This window comes from Notolepis coatsorum (genome assembly GCF_963971535.1).
Source record: "Notolepis coatsorum genome assembly, chromosome: 1".
Classification (NCBI taxonomy): domain Eukaryota; kingdom Metazoa; phylum Chordata; class Actinopteri; order Aulopiformes; family Paralepididae; genus Notolepis; species Notolepis coatsorum.
Window position 1 is genome coordinate 285,965,622 of NC_140165.1, and position 23,501 is coordinate 285,989,122.

Below are 23,501 nucleotides of genomic sequence, written 5' to 3' on the forward strand. Positions count from 1 at the left end.
AAGCCACCTGGAAACACCAGCTAGCTCATATAGCAAGTGGTTTGCAGTGTCTCTCCATTCATCTCCTGCGCACTGCTTCATCTGCTCCGGAGCAATGGCTACGATCTGAGAGAGAGAGAGCGGCAATATGGGGACATGTCCCCTTTATAGCTTCATCCCAGCCCACGTCTCTGGTTAAATCTGTGCGGCGACTCCTCGTGTTTGTGTTTAATACATTCGTTGACCTTTTAATACATTCGTTGAAATGGCAAAGACCTCGCACACCGAAATGTTGTTCCACTGATGAGTGAAACCCGCGCGTTTTCGGATTGTTTTCCACGTCTTTCCTCCTCAAGTCCACGGTTCTCTCCGGCACCTTGATGTTTGTTTCCCCAGCATCACACTTGAATCACTGCTTGTGATTTGGCTGGTATGACAACAGTCGATTTGCGTGTTATTATTGGTGATATGAAAGACGCAAGCTTTCAATTGGTGATAAAGATGGGGTAAATTATGTTAAAATGTGAGGTATGCTACGTTTTTCCCTATGACAACAATACCCAATAACAGACTCAAGGCTAGTTTAACATGTCTAAACAAATGCGCATGTTTGTATTAATTAATGATTGTGCCATTATTGCTATCAAATGTAATGATTGTGAAATATTTCTGTAATGAGTTGTATGTGATGTAATAATCTGTATGTTTTGTTGTCTAAATAAATACCGACCTACCATACTATACTGTGATAGAGCAGGTGAGATGAGCTAATCGCAATAACTCAAAAGTGATTTTTTTTTTTACAATATACATGCAGACCCACAGTAAGTTATGAACGTATATGGACGGCGCACATTTGGTTTCATATCCTTAATTAACCCTTCAATGTGAAATGATGCAGTATGGAGTTAAGTGCAGACTGTCAGCTTCGGTGTGAGGATATTTTCAGCTACTGTAGGCCCATATGAACACAAAATAACTAGCCTGTATATATCTCTCTATGGGGACTGGAAGTTAGTGGGAGTAGAAACTGCACTATGCAGTTTGGAGCGAGAACTTTGTTTACATTTGCAGTGCCTGCTATTGGTTTACATTTACAATAGAAGGTTTATTGATGTATAGAACAATGTACAGAACAGACTTAATCGTCATCGGTCCTTCAGTGAGGTAGATGCTTGCATTGCTACCTATGAATTATCCTATGTCTATGCTTATCACAAATCAAAACTAATATTTTTTAGCACTATGAACCAAACATAGGCTAAGCCTAGAAGATGGCCTAATTCTTTTTTGAATAGTATGTTTGTAAAGGAAATTGCAGGCCCTGCCTACAGTTAAACGGTAACTTCTCAGGTATTCCAGAGACCCCCCCCCCAGGACAGTTTGTTTATGCAGTTGTGAAAATATACCATGTAATTTAGAAAGGGAAAAAAATAAAAGTAACTTCCCTGAGTTAGCTTCACATTTCTGTCCCACACATGACATGGTGCACCTGGACAGCAGAAGCATCATGGCTCCAGGTTGGTTTATAATTAATAACTCATATCCTTATTTGATTGCACTCATTTAGCCTGGCATACTCTACTTTATATACTATCTCAGAGTAGCTTCATTCCGAGTGAAGCTGCTACAGCTGTATCTTCATGGAGATGCACTGACGAGAAAATATCAACAGATGATGTTTATTGGTTGCAGACTTTGTAGAACTCATTACACACAGTAAGTGGTCTACTATGTAGTCACTGCTAGTACTATTGCCATTCCTTTGACGGATATTGCAATTGCGATACGATTCACAATATTGGAGGGAATAGGATTTTTTTTGCATCATTATTATAATTTTCATTATTTTAAGATGTGATTTTTGCAGTGGTTTGTACCAAACAAATAGCAAATATTTTCTTGCGTCTGCAACTTGGTTTGTAGACCAAGGAATCTCTGCAGTACCACAATACTTTATTTAGAATGGTATTTTATTTTTATTTTTTTAAACTTTGACCAGTCAGCTGGTTCTTTTAGCGTTTATCGCTTTTTCTGGTCAAGCATGACCGACAGAAACAGGTTGAATGGGGTATAGATCGGGGGAAAGACACTCTGAGAAAATACGGCGAGTCCGGGAGTCGAACTTGTGTACCCCAGATCCGTGACGCGCACGGTTGTCCCCGACGCCGAAATAGCGTTCGAGGTACGCGGTGAGCTACTGGAGCTCCCCTAGAATGGTATTTTTTTTTTAATTATCTTTTTCCATTTTTCTCCCCTCCCAATGTTAGTTGTTATGCCAATTCCCAATCCCCTTCCTGGTCGTTGCGCACTCTACCCCCTACCGTCGGTCTGGGAGGGTGGAGACTATCACATGCTTCCTCCGACACATGTGTACCCAGCCCACCACTTTTCACCTGGCAGCGCAGACTCTCACTGGGAGAGTGTAACGTGTGGAAGGTCACACTACCTCCCTCCAGATCCTTCCCTTGCTGTGCAGGCGCCCAGAAAACTTGCTTTGAAATCCTGCAAGGCATGAATTGTTGCAGGAAATTGGAAGCTGTGGAGCATGGATAGTACACTTTAACATTACATGGAAAGGTTTGTTAGCTTAGCGTTAAAAACTGGTTCGTGTTTGTGCATTTCCAAATTGTGCCAACAACATGTTTGATGGATCGTATCGGCCACAGATGGTCCAGTCCGCGACCAATCCATTGCAACGTTACCATAATGCGTCCTCCTTCATTAACATCAGAGCAGTGCTTGATGAGATATTTCTTATCACATTAGCATATATAGACCTGGGGAGTGAGATTCTTCTGTGGTTTTCCCCCCATTGCAGCCGCCTACTGAAGATCAAACTACCATCCCATATTGTTCATAATCATAACCTTTGACAGATGGATAGATCTTTGAGAAAATGTGTTTTTCTGTGTTACTATTTTCCATGGTAACTATTACAATACCCATAGTCCTCACCAATCTTCAACCAATCAGAGCACAGCAACTCTTGACGTCGGTATCCCTTGTCATTCTCTTTGCTTATCGCGGCATCCCCTGCCATCTCTGTTTTCATTGAACACTATGGACATCCACGTCCAAAACACCAAAACTAAGGTGTTGAAAAACAGTCTGAGTCAGGTAATCATGAGTATGTAATTCCAATAGTGTATTCTGTTGTTGTAACAGTTGTTTTGATTGTTTTAGTCTTGTAACATTGTCCTCAGTGTTAAAGGAGCAGGCAACACCCGGGCGGCTAGGTGGTGTAGTGGGCAAGGCACTCGCCACCAATGTGGAGACGCTGGGTTCGCGTGTTCGAATCCAGCTCTCCACATTGTTTTCAGTTTGGCTGGTCGTCCGTACTAATACAATTGGCAGTATTAGAGGGTGGGGATCGGGCGTTGTGGACAGCGACTCCTACAGGTCGGTTGGTGCGCCTGCGCAGTAGAATCAGGAAGTGTCGGGGGCAGCGTGAGCCTCCCACGCGTTACTCCTCGCCACTGAGAGATCGAGCTGCGCAGGTGAAAAGATGCGACTGCTGTTACCTCAAGTACCGGAGGGGACTTGTGCTATGTATGACTTAGTCCACATTGCAGCCGGCTTGTGGGAGGCAAGAAACAGCGTTCGTGACAGGGGAGGGTTGAATTGGATTATACGAAATTGGGATGGGAGAAAATATAGAAAATGGGAGAAAAAGTGGATCAAAAAAAAAAAGGAGCAGGCAACACCCTACTACTTTTATCACATTTCAGAACGTTGAGGGACAAATGGATAGATTATCAAACATGTTTAAAATAGTTTCGGGACTCCTACGACCTTAGAATTTTTTTCTAATCACGATCGCGGGTAAACTCGCATGTCTTAATAATATAAATATATATATACAGGTATAAAAAAATAAAATAACAATAATAAAAAATGTAATAGAAGTGCGGTACCACCGCATCCCACAGTGATTAGCCACACACACAGCCGCGGTGAGAAAATGTCATACTGCGACAGCCCTAGCGTAAGATGAAAATTGTAGTCTTTGTGAATTTGGCACCATTAGGTACTAGTAGAGAGACCATAGCCAAAACTCTTCTGGAACCAAGTGGGTCTATAGCAATAACTGAGTGTGAACGGAATTGTTTGATTGGTTTTAGGTTTTAGTGACCAGTCAGTCTCACCTGCCTCTTCCCCTCGTTCTCCTGTCTGTCAGCTTAGTTGTGTTCACTTGTCGCTAACCACGTTAGCTTGTTTGCTAACTATATAACACAGCTAGCTGTTGGGCATAGCTTTAGATTGCTAGGTAAAATAGACCTACCATAATTTGTGGCTCTTCAACTAGAACTTCTCCAGGAGCCAGTATAGATCCATGTTCTCCTCGATTGACCCAGTAGTAAACGGTGCTTGCTTGCAGGCAAGGATGTATGGCAAAATGAGTCTAGCGTATCAATCACACTAGGCTTTCAATCAAAGCAGTGGGGCGGTACTAATCTCTTGAACTAGTCAGTTTCGTGAAAGACGTCAGAGAGATGACATCACATCACAGAGACCATACAATAGGTCTTAGAGATGAACTATCATGATTTGGTTTGAATCGCAATATAACAAAATAAAAGATAATGTTTTATTCACTCACAATGTATCCTTCACAGTGCAGAGAGGCACAGGCACATGACAAATTAATTATATATTATCCACTCACAACTAAGCTAAACAAGCCTCTGTGCAAAAAAAGTTTAAAAAGTATCTCCTACAAGGCGGCTAGGTGGCACAGTGGGCAAGGCGCTCGCCATCAACGCAGGAGATGCTGGGTTTGAGCCCAGCTCTCGGCGTTGCTACCGGCTTGGCTGGTCGTTCATACTAATACAATTGGCAGTATTAGGGGGTGGGAAGCTGGTGGGTGGGGATTGGATGTTGTGGACAGCAACTCTTACAGGTCGGTTGGTGCGCCTGCGCAGTAGAATCAGGAAGCGACGGGGGCGGCGTGCCCCTCCCACGCAGACCCTCGCTGCTGAGGGATCGCGCTGTGCAGGTCAAAAGATGCGACGGCTGCCTCCTCGAGTACCGGAGGGGACACGTGATGCAAGGCTTCGTCCACATTGCAGCCGGCTTGTGGGAGGCATGGCCTAACAACGTTCGAGACGGGAGGGTAGAATTGGACAATACGAAATTGGGGACTGGAGAAAAATAGAAAAATGGGGAGAAAAAGTAGATACAAAAATAAATAAGTATCTCCTACAACAACCAACTCCACAAATGAACACCTCCGACCGGATACTGTAACGTTACTTGCACATGACCACGTAGGGTCAAAGAAAAAAAAAATCTTCTTCCTTTTTTTTTATGCATTTAGCTGACGCTTTTATCCAAAGTGACTTACATGTTTTGTATGACAAGTCAACAGGAAGGGTACGACTCTTACAACCAAGTAACAATGTTCATCAAACGGTGCTGAAACTTGGGTGTTGCAGTGATGAGTGCATAGTAGTAAAGGCATATTAGTATAGAGTGCATGATAGTATAAGACAGTAAGAATGTTAGAATGTTTTTTTTCTTTTTCATTTCAGATATTGATTGAAGAAGTGTTTTTAGTCGACGGCGAAAGATCGATCGGGTTTCGGCTGTCCTAACTGTGGTGGGAAGTTCGTTCCACCATTGTGGAGCGAGGTCCGAGAATAGGTGGCTTCTCTTTGATGACCCTCCCGGAGCTCTGATAGGAGTGGGTCTGAGGTGGCCAGAGAATGTAGAGCGGAGGGGTCTTGGCCGTGTGTAGCTAGCTGGAGACCATTGCAGTAGGCGGGAGCCGTTCCCTTCTGGCTCTCTATCGCTGCACGAATTTGCTTCAAGGTCCTCGACCTGGCATATCGCGCAGCGATAGAGAGCCAGTGCAGGTCCCTAAGAAGCGAGGTAACATGGGCTGACTTTGGTAGGTTGGAGATCAGACGGGCGGCTGCGTTCTGAATCAGTTGAAAGGGCTTGGTGGTCGGTAGACCAGCGAGCAGTGCATTGCAGTAGTCGAGGTAAGACATGACTATTAATTGGACGAGGAGTTGGGTGGCTTCTTTTGTCAGGAAGGGGCGGATCCTTCTGACATTAATCAGGAGGAACCTGCAGGTTCTGGTCATTGCAGCGATGTGAGCGGAGAAGTTCAGCTGGTCGTCAGGGACTACACCAAGGTTATTGCCGGTCGGGGACGAGGTGACGGCTACATTTTCCACTGATGGAAAGGTCGGTCAGCGGGGAGGATTTGGCTGGCAGGTGGAGCAGTTCCATTTAGCTTAGGTTCAGTTTGATGTGGTTGGTCGTCATCCAGGCGGAGATGTTGGACAGACAAGCCGAGATCCGCTCAGAGACATGGTTATCTGAGGGAGGAAAGGAGAGGAAGAGTTGAGTATCATCGGCATAGCAATGATACGAGAAGGCATGGGACGTGATAATGTTACCCAGAGATTTGGTGTAGAGGGAGAAGAGGAGGGGTTTAAGGACCCAGCCCTGGGGGACACCCGTCCATGATACTTGGTTGGAGCGGTCGTCGAGGTAGGACGTCAGCAGCCATGCCAGCACAGAGCCAGCCACTCCCATTCCTGGGAGGGATGCGAGGAGGATCTGATGGTTGACCGTGTCGAAGGCTGCCGACAGGTCCAGCAGAATCAGGACAGAGGAGAGGCCCTTCGCTTTTGCTAAGTGGAGAGCCTCTGTGACCGCTATGAGGGCCGTCTGTGGAGTAACCAGTCCTGAAACCTTGAAGCTGAAACCTCATGTCATGATATTTCACTGTCTCTGTAGAGATCACCCCAATAACAGCTTCATCTGGATCAATGTGCAGTTTGTTGTTTGGCTGCTTGCTAATAGTTAGCACCAACCTCCATTGCCAACTAGCATTAAAGTCGACTTGACTTCTGTACTGTACACACTGATGAAGGCCGGATTTTTTGCCCTTTTTATTGCTTTTAGATTGATCATAAAGAATAAGATGCATGTAGTATGCAGCTGTTTGGTTATTTTAAAAGATTATGCAAATTATTATTAATTATTATCTTTGTATTCATTAACAAATATTGGATCGGTATCATTAGATGCTCATGGTTGCCATCGCTTACTTTGACACACATTTTGCTTTTAGCAAATATTGAAGCCTCCTGCAATTTCAATAACATAAAAAGTTTCCCTATTGCATAGTGACATTTATTATTATTATTATTTTTTTAATATAAATATTACCAACACATTGGGCGCCATGGGTTATATCCATCAATATACCCAGTCTGCCACCGTTGAAAGCCTATGGAGATGTTTACCTTCTTTGCAGGGCTATAACTTTTTTAAATTGTATTGCTATATTGACATTACTATGGCCCATTCAACATCGATTATCTATCGTTCAGGATGTCGGAACGTTATATTTTTTCATTCATACATTGTTGTGTTAATACCGTACCGTCTAGAATATAAGGCTGGATAAGCTGGTCAGGAAGGCCAGTAGCGTGGTTGGGGTGTAGCTGGACTCCCTAGCGAGGGTGGCGGAGAGGAGGAGCCTTGCTAAGCTCCAGGCCATCAGGGAAAACCCCTCCCACCCACTATACACAGACTTGGCTGACAGGAGGAGCATGTTCAGTGCTAGGCTCACACTACCCAAATGCAGCACTGAACGGCACAGGAAGTCCTTCATTCCAACAGCCATCAGACTATACAATGCATCACTGTGCCTCACTGCATCACTGAGCACAGAGTGGCAGTTACCATCTTCCTGGACTTAGTTTGAAACAGCACTGTGCAATATTACACCTACTGTAGACCTCAGTATATTTTTACTGTATTTATTTACTGTATATTTTATTCCATTTTTATTCTATTTTACTCTACTCTTATCCTAGGCAACTTGATTTGATTCGTTGTATTATTCTAATTTGTGACCTGTTCTGTCTAAATGTTTAAATGTTGAGCGATTTGCAGTGTCAAATTTCCCACGGGATAATAAAAGTATTTCTATTCTATTCATAAGTATGTTTTTAATATTTTCTGCTGTAATTCCAAAAACGAGTTATAGGCCCTGACGCATATGATAGATTATCGATTGGCGTTTCTTTCCTATACACGCTATATTAAAAAATTCAAATGTATATGATTGGTATACATTATGCTTCATCATGTGTGAAGGAAAGGGGGGGGGGGTCGTTTATAATTCCTTGATCGCCAGTAACGGCTTTATTTAGTATGGGTTGATATATTGATCAGATGGTTTGCAGTGAAATTAATAAACAATCGGGCTGAAAATAACGTTACTGTCCTCTTACCGTTCGCCGATTATTAAGTTTAGAAAGCAATCCAAATGCACTATAGTGTTTGTCTGGAGCCACGTAACAAGATATCACTGCCGGAGGGATTTCCTCAATGCACCGATCGGCACTTCCGGTTTTGGCGAGAGTGTAACTCGCCCGACCATCCACCAGGCGGCTGTATTGAGGCGTTGCAATCTCATACAGGGTCCCGCTGGAGTCCGGAGGTTGGCTGGATGAATTATGAATGCCATGGCGAAATTTTTTTATATTGATCCCAAAAACGGCGTAAGTCGTTCTTGGCGTTCAACGCATGGCGGGCAAAAACGGCGTAACTTGTTCTTGGCGTCCAAAGTGTTAATTAATATGCGCATAGTGGACATATTTGGGCACATTGAAATTGGCTGTTTGTTTTTGCTGGGAGGGGGCCATGAGAAGAAAGGGCAGTAAGCAATTATTTAACTTTCATCAAATCTAGCTGAAAACCTGCTCAGATTAAAGCTTACAGTCTGCACTTAAACCTCATTACCATATTGCCACCACCTAATGTGTTGCTGTCTAAAAGGTTTAAGGGGTAGGCCTAATTGTATATATTTAGCCTTAGTAGGACAAATGCAAGATTCAAATACATTTTCATTATGTTTGTTTTTCCTTTTTATCTTCACATTCCAATGCTTTTGCAGTTATACACTGTGTGTTGCTTCTCATTCCCTTTCCAACACATTGGAAATATAGCCTTCATTAAAAGTGGCCAACATTACTAACATGGCTTTGGATGGCTAATGGCTATATCAAACGGAGAACCCTACGTCGTAATTAAAAGAAGTGTAAGTGTCTTGTTGGAGTTGTTCTTTATTAGGAATGCACCGATCCGACTTTTTCAGTCCCGATACCGATACCTGGGTTTGGTTATCGGCCGATACCGATACCGATCCAATAGGGCTGGGCGATATAACGATAACGATAAATATCGCGATATATTTTATTAATCGATATCGAATATCGAAATAAAATAAAAATCGAAAAATCTTATTTTTTTTTTTTTTTTACTTTTTTTTTTTTTTTACCTGCAACAGGGCAGTTTTAAAACCAGAGACAGTGGACAGACTTGTCTTTCTTGCCTGCAACTTAAAGTAATGGCTTTGCTTGTCCAAATGACAATACTGACCAAATTCAGATTTCTTTTTCTCTTGTCCATTTATTTTGTTTGCTTTCTAATTTAAAATACATTTTGAAACCGTCTGTACACAGTAGGCTATGTGTGCTAGCAGAACTAGACTCCAGTCACGAGTCACGGTGCACATGTGCGGTGGTTTGTCCACCAAAAAAGCGCCAAAAGATCGAAAATAAACTAGCAGAGCCAGAACTGTTCAACTCCCCTGGAGCCACAGCCAGCAGAGAAGCCGGTTTACTTTAGCTTTTAAACCAGCTGCAGCCTGAGAACTGGAGTGTGAGGGGATGTAACACTAAAGATGGCGGCAATGACAAAGAATTGCTGCAAAATAAACATACATCTGTTGTTAAAAAAAAAACATTTTTTTTTTTTTTTTTTTTTATATACTTATAACAATTCTATAATTATCGATATCGAGAAATAAAATAAAATTATCATATCGTTATCGCGATATGATTTTTTTCCATATCGCCCAGCCCTACGATCCAATACCCATTGTCAACCCCCCCCCCCCCCAAAAAGTAATAAAAAAAAAAGATTTATCCACGTTTTTCTTTTTTTATATATTGAAATATATTTTGTTTTTAAAAATTGTAAAGGATCACAAGTGTGTTTTTGATTTGTTGTAAACAAAGACAGAAAATAAACTTCATAATAAACTGTGCCTCACTGTCACTGTGTGGAAGAGACTGGGATCATTCTTTTGTGCAAGGCAACATCAGGCTTGACTTAAAACATTACTTTCCTAACTTTCCTAACTGAAACTAAATGTAACAAATTAACACATAGATATAAATGGTTATCTTATTTTATTTATAAAAAAAATCCTATATATTTTTATTTTTTTCGATACCCGATCCAGCTATTTTACTGATATCGGCGGCCGATACCATTATCGGATCGGTGCATCCCTATTCTTTATTGAAAGAGTTGGTGGTTCAGAGGGAGACGAGGCAGCAAAGGAGGTTCAGGTGGGATTTAGTCTTTCATCGCCATAGCTCTCTCCACACTATGTTATGGATGTGCCAGTGCTGGAGAGAGGTCTGGCTGAAGTTCGCTGAACCTATTATCATTCTGGTATAGACTGTTCGCTGTTTACAAACATACTGTGTTCAAGCCAATCAGCAATACCAACGGAGTCACGCGAGCCTGCGCCAAAAGAAGTACAACGGGGCTCTATGGAGAAACCATGGCACTCCCCTGACTAAATGTGGTTTCAAACAAAAATGGCTGGATGTAATTTAGCCAAATCAGCATGGCTGTGAGTGTGAGTCTTTTACCTTTTACATATCTAGCTTTGGCATGGATGGATTGATTGTTTAGATCGCTAGCATGGCTAACAAATGCAAATATATTGTCGTCTGCCCCGTTGTTCTGATCAGGATTATGTTCCTTTCTGCCTCGGGTCTGCGCTCGCATATTTGTCATGACGTTGGCGAACAGGTCTATAGGGGTGGGAAAACGCTCTGGCTTGTTTGTATTTTTTTTTTTAAACCAATCACAATCACCAGCGACGGTGCACTTTCAAATAGTGTCGCAAATAACAGAAGGGGAGGAGAACTCTGACTGAAATAGTCTGCCAATGGCGTGCTTATACCAACAGTCTCATGGTGCCGATCCAGACTAGGTGGGATTTGATCTTCCTGGTCCAGCAGGGGGACACGATTTCAGGGCACATTTGTTTTTAAAAGTACCTTGAGATTTTTGCTTTGCACTAAATGTAGGGCCTGATGGAATCTGTCACTGTGGCGCCAGAAATATGTCACGTGCCCACGTTTGCCCTCTCTCTAGGCACTTGCCACCAGAAATATGGCACTGTGCCCACGTTTGCCCTCTCTCTAGGCACTTGCCACCAGAAATATGGCACCGTGCCACTGCCCACGTTTGCCCTCTCTCTAGGCACTTGCCACCAGAAATATGTCACCGTGCTCACGTTTTCCCTCTCTCTAGGCACTTGCCACCAGAAATATGGCACTGTGCCTACGTTTGCCCTCTCTCTAGGCACTTGCCACCAGAAATATGGCACTGTGCCTACGTTTGCCCTCTCTCTAGGCACTTGCCACCAGAAATATGTCACCGTGCTCACGTTTTCCCTCTCTCTAGGCACTTGCCACCAGAAATATGGCACTGTGCCTACGTTTGCCCTCTCTCTAGGCACTTGCCACCAGAAATATGGCACTGTGCCTACGTTTGCCCTCTCTCTAGGCACTTGCCACCAGAAATATGTCACTGTACCCACGTTTGCTTTCTCTCTAGGCACTTGCCACCAGAAATATGTCACCGTGCCACTGCCCACATTTGCCCTCTCTCTAGGCACTTGCCACCAGAAATATGTCACCGTGCCCACGTTTGCCCTCTCTCTAGGCACTTGCCACCAGGCCTGCCAACATTTCTAGATCAGAACCTGGGTCATGCATTCTGAGACGTGTGGTAGTTTCTTGAACTGAAGCGTTTGACTAACTACATGTTGTATTCTTGTCATCTTCTGCAGTTGTCATGGATGATGAAGACGGCAGGTCCCTGCTAGATGTAATTTGGTAAGTCCATGTTGAAGCAATATATTAATGGACTGCAGTTTCTATTTGATATTCTAGATGTAATTTGGTAAGTCCATGTTAAAGCAATAGATTAATAGACTATATTTTCTATTTGATATTCTAGAAGTAATCAAACTTCTAATTAGGGATGCAATGATACCGATATTGGTATCCATGTATCCAAAATTAAAGTATGATACCTGTCTTAAAGTCTGATATAGAAATGTGTAAGATGCTAGAAATCAAAGCAAAATCACTTGATCTGCGGCATTTCTAACTCATGGATCTCTCTAATGGAGAAAAACGTATTATATATCTAAATACATTTTGTCCAATGACTCCAAACTGATGGTCTAAGTTTATACTGTTCAGTAAAGTGATGGATTGGATTGGATCCGTACTTGGTATCAGTCGATACTGAAAGTTACTATTTAGAATCTGTATTGGCAGTGAAAAAGTGGCATCGGTCCATCCCTACTGTTAAGTTTCTGCCACAGTGGCGTGCAAGGTGTATCCAGACATTTGTCCAGTCACTCCAATTTTCTACTAGCCGAAATTGGTGTTTGAATACGATAGATCTTCCATAGATTTCAAGAACACCTGCCAAGTGGCTTAAGGAATTTAAAAAGGAAAGGCAGGGGGCATCAGCCAACGTTGAGCAGCATGTGGCTGGTGTTAATGTCCAACCCTTTCTTTCTCCGACAGTGACCCAGAAGCACTCAATGACTTTCTTCATGGATCTGAGACCCATGTGAGTGAGAGATACTATACTTGAATGAGTGACACCTGTCAGGCTTGTGTTTTACATAAGTGTTTTACACATTACCTGTGGTTGGTGCGAGAGGAGGAATCTTCTGGGGCCGACGTGATACCTGCCAATCACTTCAATAACCCCTCCCTACCTACCTACTGTACCTCCATCCCTATCTACCTACCTACAGTACCTACCTCCATCCCTTCCTACATACCTCCATACCTACCTACCTCCATACCTACCATCCCTAGCTACTTCCATACCTACCTACTTCCATACCTCCCTACCTACCTACTTCCATACCTACCTACCTACCTAGCTACTTCCATACCCACCTACCTAGCTACCTACCTCCATACCTACCTATCTCCATCCCTCCCTACCTACCTCCATCTCTACCTACCTAGCTACCTTACTACCTCCCTCCCCACCTTGCTCCTCGCTGATTACACCGATAACCCCTCCCTACCTCGCTCCCTGCTGATTTTCTTTAAAAATTTAAATGGGCCCTTTGCGCTTATGGTTTCCTTTGCCTTTTGATTGCACTTCCTATGATTTCAACTTGAGCCTGCATTGTCCCCTTTTACTAGGGTAATTACCCAAATAAGAGATGCTAATACTAACACTTCCCGTCTCTGTGTTATTCCTGTTTCTTTTGCCCCTCTGTTCCTGATCCTCCTGATCCTTCTCCCATTTCTTTTCTATCCTTTTGTTTTTCTGCGGACTGTCCTTTTGTTGCCCTCCTCTGTTTGACGGTCTGTCTGTCTGTCTGTTTCTCTGTCCTGGTGGCTTTTGCCTGCTGTTTTGGGTGCCTATGGTTTATGTCTGTCCTATCCTGGGTGGGTGTGTCTGTAGTTGGACACTGACGACCTTTTGGATGGTTCGAGTGACCCCTCCAGCTCATTCTTCTCTACTGCTGGGGTGAGTAACATCCCCCCCCCCCCCCCACTTCCTTCTGTTTTCCATCCATGTATGTAGCATGCATCTCCCAACCCCACCCCTCCACTAACTAACATCTCCACGCTCAAGGCTCCGGTTGGCCCTGATTTGACCCTTGAAAATGTTTTTGGGGGGAATGCTGTGTCAACATCTCAACGTCCACGCAGCTCCGTCCTCTCCATCCCATCTCATCTTTCATACACACGGATTGCCTGGTTTTACTTTATATGTGTCTCTTCCAGGGCCATGTTGCAGAGGTCCAGCCCCCGGTCCAGCTGTCGGCCAGTGAGCCGGCGGGCCTGCCCAGAGTCAGTGTCGACCTGGACTTCCTGGAGGATGATGACATCCTGGGAGGATTCCCTGGCGGTGAAGGTGGGAGCAATGGCATTGGGACAAATCATGAGCCATGTGACATCCTGCAGCAGAGCTTGGCTGAAGCCAACATCACAGAGCAGAGCCTGCAGGAGGCGGAGGCTGAGCTGGACCTGGGCTCCTTTGGGATCCCAGGCCTTACGCAGGTGGTTCAGACGCTGCCTGACGCCAGCCTCTCCGGGGCCGGAGGCACTGCTGTTGGTGTAGGTATAGGAGTTGGGGGAGCGGCAACAATCTTCCCCGGATCAGGCCCTAGCTCCTCCGCAACCCCTCCTAATGCCACGGCTGACATGCTGGGGTCAGTGTTGGCTCACCAGGGCCTACAGCTTCAATCCCAAGTCATGAACAAGGCCCTTAGTGTTCAGCCATTTATGCAGCCTGTAGGTCTGGGAAATGTGACTCTTCAACCCATTTCAAGTCTTCAAGCTCTTCCTAATGGGAGTCAGTCAGGACATTTGGGCATCGGACAGATTCAGGTTGTGGGCCAGCCCACGGTCATGACCATCAACCAGTCTGGGCAGCCGATCCTGGCCAAAGCCATGGGTGGTTACCAGCTGCACCAGCCTGGGTCGGAGGTATCGGGCGCGGGGACACAGGCGGGGCTTGGAGGGTCAGTGCTAAGCTCTGGAGGTGGACTTCTTATCCAAGGGGGCAAAGCCACTCTGGGATCTCCAGCTTTAAATGGACCAGCTGTTTGTGTCAGCAGCGCAAGCAGCAGCGGTGGTGGCATGATACCCCAAACACAAACTCAAGGCCAAATCATGCAGAACGTGATTATCCAGCGCACACCGACGCCCATCCAGCCCAGACCTCCTCAGGGGGGAGCCATTCAACCCAAACTCTTCAAACAGCAGCCACAGCCAGTGCCCCATTCTCTGCAAAACGACGCCAACAAGGCTCTAGGGTTGCAGCAGATCCCAGTTTCCGCTGCTCAGAATGTAGCCTTCCTGACGGGCAAGCCTGGCTCTAATGTTGTCCTGAGCACGCAGGCCGGGTCGCAAGGTGGCCCCCAGTTCCAACAAGCCCTGTTCAAGCAGCAGGGGGCCCACCCATCAGGCAAGCCCCTCAGTGTGCAACTGTTAAATCAATCGGGCAGCATTGTCATTCCCTCCCAGACCGTTCTGCAGGGTCAGAACCACCAGTTCCTCTTGCCCCAGCTCCAGGCGGGTGCGCAGATCCTGCAGCACCCTGGGGGCCACATCATCACCAGTCAGGGCCCCGGAGGGCAGCTCATCGCCAACCTGAGTCAGATGTTGGCCTCCCAGGGTCATCCTGGGGCCCACATCCTCTCTGGTCCCATCCAGCTACAGCCTGGCCAGATGGGCCCACATACTCTGTTTCAGATGCCTGTCTCACTGACCCAGGGCCAGGCCCAGAATCACCCTGTTACGGGTCACGCCCAGACTGTCATCCAGGGCATGCCCATCCAGAACTCTCTCACCATGTTGAGTCAGGTGGAGGGGCTGAGCCCCGCGGTCAGCCTGCAGCCAGCCCTGCAGCCCCAGGCCGGGGGCGTCCCCAGCAGCAGTAGCACCGGAGCGGCGGCCATGGCCCAGGGCCAGCCCGGGGAGAGCATCACCGTGTTGGGCAGCTCCACTGACCAGGCCGCCCACCCTGGCCAGCAGCACACGCCGCAGTCCTCCATCCTCACCATGCAGTCCACCGGCATCTCTGTCCCCTGCTCCTCTCCGTCCATGTCCGTGTCCACCTCTTCCTCTGTGACAGCGATGGGGCTGCAGGCCCAGCACAGCCCAGGGAGGGTGCTGTTCACCAACCAAGCCGGCTCCAGCATGATCCTGAGCCAAGAGTCTCTGCAGATGTTCTTGCAACAGGTCAGTGTGACACTCGTCCTCCCCGTTCTCATGAATTGTGTGTAGTTAACATTGGCTAAAGAAAGATAACATGCACGGAGTGATACCTTGGTCTGACCTCTCTGGTTTACTATTCTACTCCCCCCTTCCCTCCAACCCCCCCCCCCCCCCCCTCCTCCCACCCTCCCTTCCTCATCCTTGAATTGGTAAATGTACTCATGTCAGGAGCAGCGCCACCAAACAGAGAATGACTCGACCCCCTCTGTGGGCGTGCCAGCGTCTGTTATCGTCAGCAGCAACAGCAGCACTGGTCCGGCCCCCTCAGTCCATGACAGCCAATTAGCTGACACTCGGTTGGGTCAGAGCCCCAGCCCCTCCCCTGGTCCCGCCCACATGGCAGCAGTGGTAAAACAGGTAGAAATGCCCCCCCCCCCCCCCCCCCCCCTATATGTTAAGTCCCACCCACTTGTCGCTGCTGCTGCCGCCACTGCGTTTTAGGGCAACTGTTCGTTTCAGCAACGCTCATCTCTCTCTCATCACTCCTCTGCTCCGCTGCTTCTCTCACCTGCATTGGCTTTCCATCGCTATCCACTCACCTGTTGCCATGCCGTGTCTAATCCCATCCATTTCCTCTTGTTTTTCTGCCACTTCTGAGAGAGCTTTAACACTAGGGTTGGGCATCGTTTGGATTTGAACGATTCCGGTTCCGGTTCCGGTTCTCCATTTCGATTCCTGTTCTAAACGATTCTCGATTCCGATTCTTTGAGGTGCAGGTCAAAACGGGTCACAGCTTATTTCGCAGGAGATTTTTTTCATACTATTTCACATCGTCAGTTGACTTGATACAGTTTAATTTGGTTGCTGTACTGTAACTAGGGTATTAATTAACAAAGTACATTTAAAAAAAAAAAAAAAAAAAATGTAATCGAAATTAAGAATCGAAATGCAAATATGTTACTTCCGGAAGTTAGGAACCGGTTCCTATTAGAACCGGATCTCGGTTCCCAACCCTATTTAACACTCCATGTCCTAATAGCATGCTCATCTCACCTGCCCATGTGCATAACTGTTAATGTTTTCATGTTCGTCTTATTTGCATCTCCTTGGAATTCAGCGTGAAGCTAATTCACCAGATAAACTGTCTGTTCGTTCCTTGTTCCCCCCCCCCCCCCCCCCCTAACCTGAATTTCTCATGGGAGTGTTTTGTCTCAGATCCAGCTCGTACCCATGGCATGTTTTGCATCCAAATCTACGTATTAATTACGTATTTGAGTATAATGGGAAACATGCTTGTGCTTTTTGTGGAACGATCACTAAAAAAAGAGCCATCCAAGGGTACTCGTTTTTCACCACCTGATCACCTCTATGCTCGGGTCGCGGCTAGGATGGATACAGCCGTGGCTGGAAGTAGTGCAAAAAATGGCGTGTATTGTTCGCCGGATGACAAACTAAAGTAAAATCTGTAGTTTATAAACCTAACCCATACCTTTTTAAAAGAGGCATTTTGCTGATTTTTCTTTTAACCTGAAGTGTTCTGTTGTGTGTCTGAAGTGGACATCATTGGACGCCAACGCATTTCTGTCTGCAGAGCTCTGGCCACATCGACCCCCTGAAACTCAGCTGGATGATGTCACCCAGAGGAGAGCAGACCTCTAATGAACCGCAGGCGCTATTTCCTCAACTATTCCTCCCAACTTGAGTTGGTTCTACTACCCCAGTTGAAAATAACTGAGGAAACGGTGAGGTCTGATCTCGAGGGGGTCAATGTGGCAGAGCTGTCGACACCGAACACGCCGGTTCGTCAGATTATCACATGTCCTTCTCACAACAGAACGACAGGATTGGGATTAGAAATTGGCAAAATGCCCCTTTAACCTTAACCGTACCGAGGATATATCGGTCCGTCCATAGCTGTATCCCTTCTAGTTGGAACTCTTTGCTTGATCACATCCATTTGACTCACCCTCATCCCCAGTCGACCCGCCCCCCTCATCACCTGCCTTAGGGACCAGCTCCCTGCCTTCTCCCCTGCAAAGTGCCCCACAGGCTATTAATCCACCCTCCTGATCCTTGCAGTTACACCCTGCTTTCAGCCCCTCTCTCCCCCTGTAACTACTAGTCTTCCCAGTGTAATGACCCCACAAGCAAAACACCTGCTCCTCCCACCCCTGCCCTCCTTCCATGAACTCTTCAGATAACCCAGAACCCTCCCATCACAGACCCGCAAACCTTGACCTCTTGCTTGTGTCAACTGTTCTCTCTTGGCTCAATAATGATCATCTCTCCCTTTTTGTATTATTTAAAAAAAAATGTATGTGTAATCCTACTCCCGACATCGAACAAATTCAGCGGCTTCTGCCACTCTTCTTCCATTAGCAGCTACTTTAGAGTTTATAACATAAATACTTTGCTTTTGTATTGTTTACGTATCGTTTGTTCCTCCCACATTTTGCGTGGTTTTGTAGCTAGTTTAAAATCTTAGCTCCTCCTATGTTGTGATTCTTCTGTTTTATGCATGCAGATGTGTTTATTGAGTGGTTTGTGATTGTGTGCTTGACGTCCAGTGTCCTTCTGTGATCAAATGTTTTACTATGTTTTATTATCATTATTTAAAAGATATGTCCTTCTAGGTGCCAAACAATGGGTTTGTTGTGATTGCGCCTCCTCAGGTACCTTCCGCAGGACATCAACAGCCCATGAAGATCCAGAGCATGTCCCCCTCGCCGACCATGGTCACCCAGGCCTCGGCCCCGCCCCTGGCAGTCAGCCCCCAGCCCTCTCAGTCCCCCCTGGCCCGGACTCAGCAGATCCACTCCCCCCACCATCAGCAGCAGTCTCGCCCCCCCTCTCAGCCCCAGCCACAGTCTCAGACTCCCTCCCGCTCGTGCACGCCCTCCTCGAACCCCCCTTTCTTCATCGTCCACAACCAAATCCCGGGGTCCCCGCAGTCGGCCCCTCAGAGCCAGACACAGCAGTCACAACCGCAGCAGACTCACATTCAAGTCCAGCTCCAGCCCCTGGCGCGGCCCCCCTCTCAGCCGGCTCCCTTCCAGCTGGACGCAACGTTACCTCCCGCGTCCCGTTCCCCGAAGCCTCCCCCGGCTCCGGCCGTACAGCACCTTTTCACGGTGCCCGTCGGCGCCGGCCCTGCCAGCACAGTCATGAAAGGCCAGGCTCTCCTGTCGGGCCTGACGGCGGATCAACATCACCACCTGCAACTGGTCGGGGCTCAGATTCACACTCTTTCAGGCATCGGCCAGCCATCGCTTCAGCAGAAACAGCTGCTAGACAAGCTGCACCAGGTAATATCCCTCCTACACACACATACACTCTTTCCTGTGTTCTGTATCATCATCCTTATGTGCCAAATAGGCTTGAGCGATATGGTGATGTTATCCAGCACGTGGCCACGATAATGGCCCTCACGCGCCCCCGATAACGGAACAATATTCAATTATGCAACACCTTTTATGCATCTTGCGCTTTAATCAGTCTCTCTTTCCTTTTCTCTCTTTCTTTCTCTATGCTTCACTGCCTTGTTGTAGTCTACCAAAGAAAAGTAACATTATGTGAGCCTAGGTTCTGACCCTCTACACAACATTACCCCATGTAGCCTAACTTAGTGGAGAAAACTTTGGAAAGATGTCGGCTCTCGTTAGCAAAAAGAATGCAGTTACTAGTAGGTACATTAGGAAGAAATTGTTTGTATCCAAGGAAATGGTAAATAAATTGGATTCACAATATGACTTGCCAAGCCGCATATAACGTTAGTGTTTCAGAAAAAGGCAAGTCAGGGATGCAGAGTTCTATGCACTGACCAGGCATGTGGTCAAATGTTAATTTATAGCTCTATGTCCATCACCGCCCTCTTCATCAATTCTGATCGGACACTGGAATCAAAATGCTTTAATCTTCCTAGAGATTGTAGCTTTGCAGCAAAGGCCTGTGTCAAGCAAGCAGCCTGTTCCACTAGCGACAACAACATCAGAACCTTTCAAAATAAAAGCTTTTTAGCTTTTGTTTTGGACGATAATACAGCAATATCGTCTGTAGAAGAATTTCAATATCACCCAAGCCTAGTGTCAAAAAAGCTTGATAAAACCTGCTTAGCTTTTCTTTGCCCTGGTCTTCTCAGGTCCAACAGAACATACTCTTGCAGGCCAAGCAGCTCGTCCAGCCTCAGGCTCAGGCTCTGGCCACCAGTCAGTTCAGCTTGCAGCAAGACGTGCCTGTTGAGAAAGTGGTGCTGCCATCAGTCAGCGCCAGTATACCTGCCCAACATCCCCCGCAACTCACCCCAATGCTGCAGCAGACATCTGTGCTCGTCAAGACTCCTGCCACAGGTAGACATAGTGGACCACTCGGAAACAAAAAGAAAAAACATATTCCTCTGAATATCCTTCTGAAAATTGTTCCTCCCATTCCCTGTAATTTATTTATCTCCTCTTGTTTTAGTGTCAAATGACTTGCAGGTATTCTCAGGAGTCCAAGGACTAGGCGGAGCTATGGTGAATCAAGCGGTCACTCCAGTTAGCCTTACCCAGCTTGCACAGGTGGGTTGCGTCACACGCCAGTACCTTCTAGGATCCAGATGAAACCAGTACTTTTTACGCATAATGTCCTAATGCCAAGCTAATTGGTACATCTGTATTAACGGAACGTAGACCAATCGCGGCCACTCTTATTGTCTGGGACCAAATACGGCCACGCCCCATTCCCAGTAAGAAGTGGGAATCTCTAGAATGGGTTTCGGGCGACGCTGTATACAGAAGTGGCTCTCAAGGTGACGATTAGACAACACTTTCTGTTGTCAGTAGATGGCAGCATTGGTTTAAAATTAAAAGGTGAAAATGTTGAAAACTACATGAATACATTTCCCATGAGCGTTAGCACAGGTCACTGGGATGTGTCTATTCTTTGACGCGATCTGAACAGCGTTAAACTATTAACGGGACCTCAGTACAGTGACCACGAATGGTAAACTAATTATCTTAACAAAAGTGCATCATTAGCATTACGTTTGTTGTCTAAAGGGAAACAGAATGGTACAATTTAAGATTTGAATGTTATCCGCATATAAAGGACAAATAAAACATCGTTAATTTGTAAGAAACCCCAATGAAAACGGCGCAGGGTACGTAATATTCGCTATTGTTATGAAAATGTGATAGAATCCTATAAAAATGTGGACGCACTTGGTCACTGTGACGTTAGTACAAAAATATAATCTGTCAAGTTTTAGCTTGTTTACTAATCGGCGCACATGTTTACTTTATATTATTACCTGTGACCATTTCCCCTGTGCATAGCTTGCCTTTTTTTTAGATACAAATTGTTTGGGGTTCGCACAAGGTCCTTGAAGTGCTTAACCCTTTATCTGCCAGAGATTATTCTGATCTTAATCCACTCTCTGCAAGTCTATGGAGATTGGAGATGTTCTTCTTCTTTGCAGGGCTATAACTTTTTAAATTGTATTGCTAAATTGACATTGCTATGGCCCATTCATCATCTATCGTTTAGGATGTAGCAACGTTCTACTTTTTCATTCACACATTCGTACTAAAATATGGTCTAAAGTATAAATGTTTTTATCGTTTTCTGCATCATTCCATAGAATGTGAGTTATAGCCATAAATACATATATTATATCATCAAATGTAGTTTGATACCGATTGACGTCAGATTAAAAATTTCAATTGTACAAGGTCCTAAACGTCATGCCTCATCATCTGCTGGTGACCGGAGGGGGGGGGGGGGGGGGGGGGGGGGTTTATAAGTCCGTGGCCGACGTTAAATGATTCATGTAGTATGGGTGATATGTTGATCAGAGCAGTTTGTATGTATAATAATAATCAAACACGCTGAAACTCACCGCAGCTTCCTCGTAGCGTTGGGCGATCAGCGTGGAGCAAGAAGATCGTTATTATGGGATGTCGATCTAGTTGGTCCAGTTCCAGGTTGTATAATACTATATACGTCCAAATCATGTTGTTTATCGAGTTATTGGCAACGGATCGATATCCAGTGTATCAAGATGGAGTCCCGCTAGCGATAGCGAGTGGCCGGACGAAATATGGGTGAGCACCACTTCCGGCCGCTCACTTCCGGTTTTGGCGATTTGCCGATCGGCCACCAGATGGCGGTCTTGAACCGTTGGAGAGTTGAGAGGAGATCTACAGGAGATCTCAAGTCTCCGTGGGTGAAATATGATTGCCATGACAGATTTTTGAAATATTGATCTCAAAGACGCTGTACGACGTCATTGGCAGATTACGCATGGCAAGTCGTCCTTGGTGATTAAAGGGTTAAAGTGCTTGATTTTTGTTAAAAGAAAGTCGAGGCCTGGAATTCCTTGAAAACAGACCATTTTTGTTAACAATGTGATTAAAAAAAGTCCTTGAAATTCAAAACCATTCGCATTGAACGTTTTGTTCATCCATGATAAAATAGTTCTGAATCAAGAAATATACTTTTTTTTATCTAAAGTGTAACTAATTGTCGGAAATTGGTTTTAAGCCAAAAATATTGGATCCGATTTTCTTTTCAATAAAAAACAGCATTTAAAAGTGAATTGTATCCTTTTAAATGCCCTTTTAAAATGGAAAATAGTGCTTAGAAAAGTACTTGAAAGTCCTTGAATTTAATTTTGCAATGTCTGTGGGGAACCCTGTCAATGGGAATCATGTCTCTCTGCTGGTGCACGTCCTTGTTTACGTTCACAAACCCACCATTTTTCTCCCATTTCTTAAACCCACTCTTCACGCCCCCCCCCCCCCCCCCAGGTCAAGCCAGGAGTGATCAGCTCCATAGGAGGGATGGCTCTGGGGACAGGTGGGATTCAGATACAGGTGTTGGGCCCAGGTCTGACACAGATGCCTCAACCCCCTGCCTCTGTACAAACACATGTAAGGGAATGCTAGTTCTGTCTCCTTTCTTTTTTTTCCACCTTTCATGTCATTCATATCTTCCCACTTTTACATTTACGTTTACATTTTGTCATTTAGCTGACGCTTTTATCCAAAGCGACGTACAGGTTCTGCCCATGTGTGTGTGTGAGGTCTTCTACAGAGACTCACAGGTTCTGCCCATGTGTGTTTGTGAGGTCTTCTACAGAGAGGCCAAGTCCCTCGCTGTCCGGTAACGGCCATGGAACCCTATTTCAGAGAGACTACCTTTTTTTTTTAATCCTGTTTGAGTTGTGCCATGAATTACACATATGTCTGTTAATTTGACTTAAAGTTGATTTACAAAGAAGTGAGTTAATGTTACATTATCGCTAACATTATCGATAGCTCTTGATGCTGTAACGTCACATTAGCTAGCTGACGATTACACTTAAATTGACAAACATCATACAATTCAAACGGGGTCTCGTCGTTGACTACCGTTAATATTTTTCCCGGAATAGGGTCCCATGGTGGTCCAGTGGGAGAGACTTCACCCCTAATCTAATCTAAACTCTTAATCTGCTGTTTGAATGTTGTATTAAATTCTCTTTCCTTTTTGTTCCCGTCGCAGACTGCACCATTGAAGATGCCTTTCAGTGCAGAGCCTAGCAAAGAAGCCAGGTGTGTACGCTTGTACTTGTAGGGGGATCTCTCTCTTACCTTTTGGAAGGTTTTCTTAGAATCCAAAAACTCCCATCGCTCTCAGGATAGCCAGTTGCCATTGTGACATCATCGGGGGTTAATG

The 23,501-nt window shown here is 45.5% G+C and overlaps 1 protein-coding gene across 4 annotated transcripts in view; it reads left to right on the plus strand.

The window, feature by feature from the left end:
• The window catches only part of bicra (BRD4 interacting chromatin remodeling complex associated protein), a 33,514-nt gene that overhangs the window by 646 nt on the left and 9,367 nt on the right, over nt 1-23,501 (plus strand). For 2 of the 4 annotated variants that reach the window (XM_084332232.1, XM_084332233.1), the window contains exons 2-10: nt 11,888-11,933; nt 12,639-12,684; nt 13,869-15,830; nt 16,035-16,223; nt 18,479-19,111; nt 19,945-20,152; nt 20,265-20,362; nt 22,592-22,714; nt 23,328-23,377. In XM_084332232.1, coding sequence (XP_084188358.1) covers nt 11,893-11,933; nt 12,639-12,684; nt 13,869-15,830; nt 16,035-16,223; nt 18,479-19,111; nt 19,945-20,152; nt 20,265-20,362; nt 22,592-22,714; nt 23,328-23,377 — 3,350 coding nt within the window. In that variant the 5' untranslated portion in view covers nt 11,888-11,892. Of the gene's footprint in view, nt 1-11,887; nt 11,934-12,638; nt 12,685-13,868; nt 15,831-16,034; nt 16,224-18,439; nt 19,112-19,944; nt 20,153-20,264; nt 20,363-22,591; nt 22,715-23,327; nt 23,378-23,501 lie in introns of all 4 variants that reach the window. The other 2 variants (XM_084332234.1, XM_084332235.1) reach the window with 2 other exon arrangements.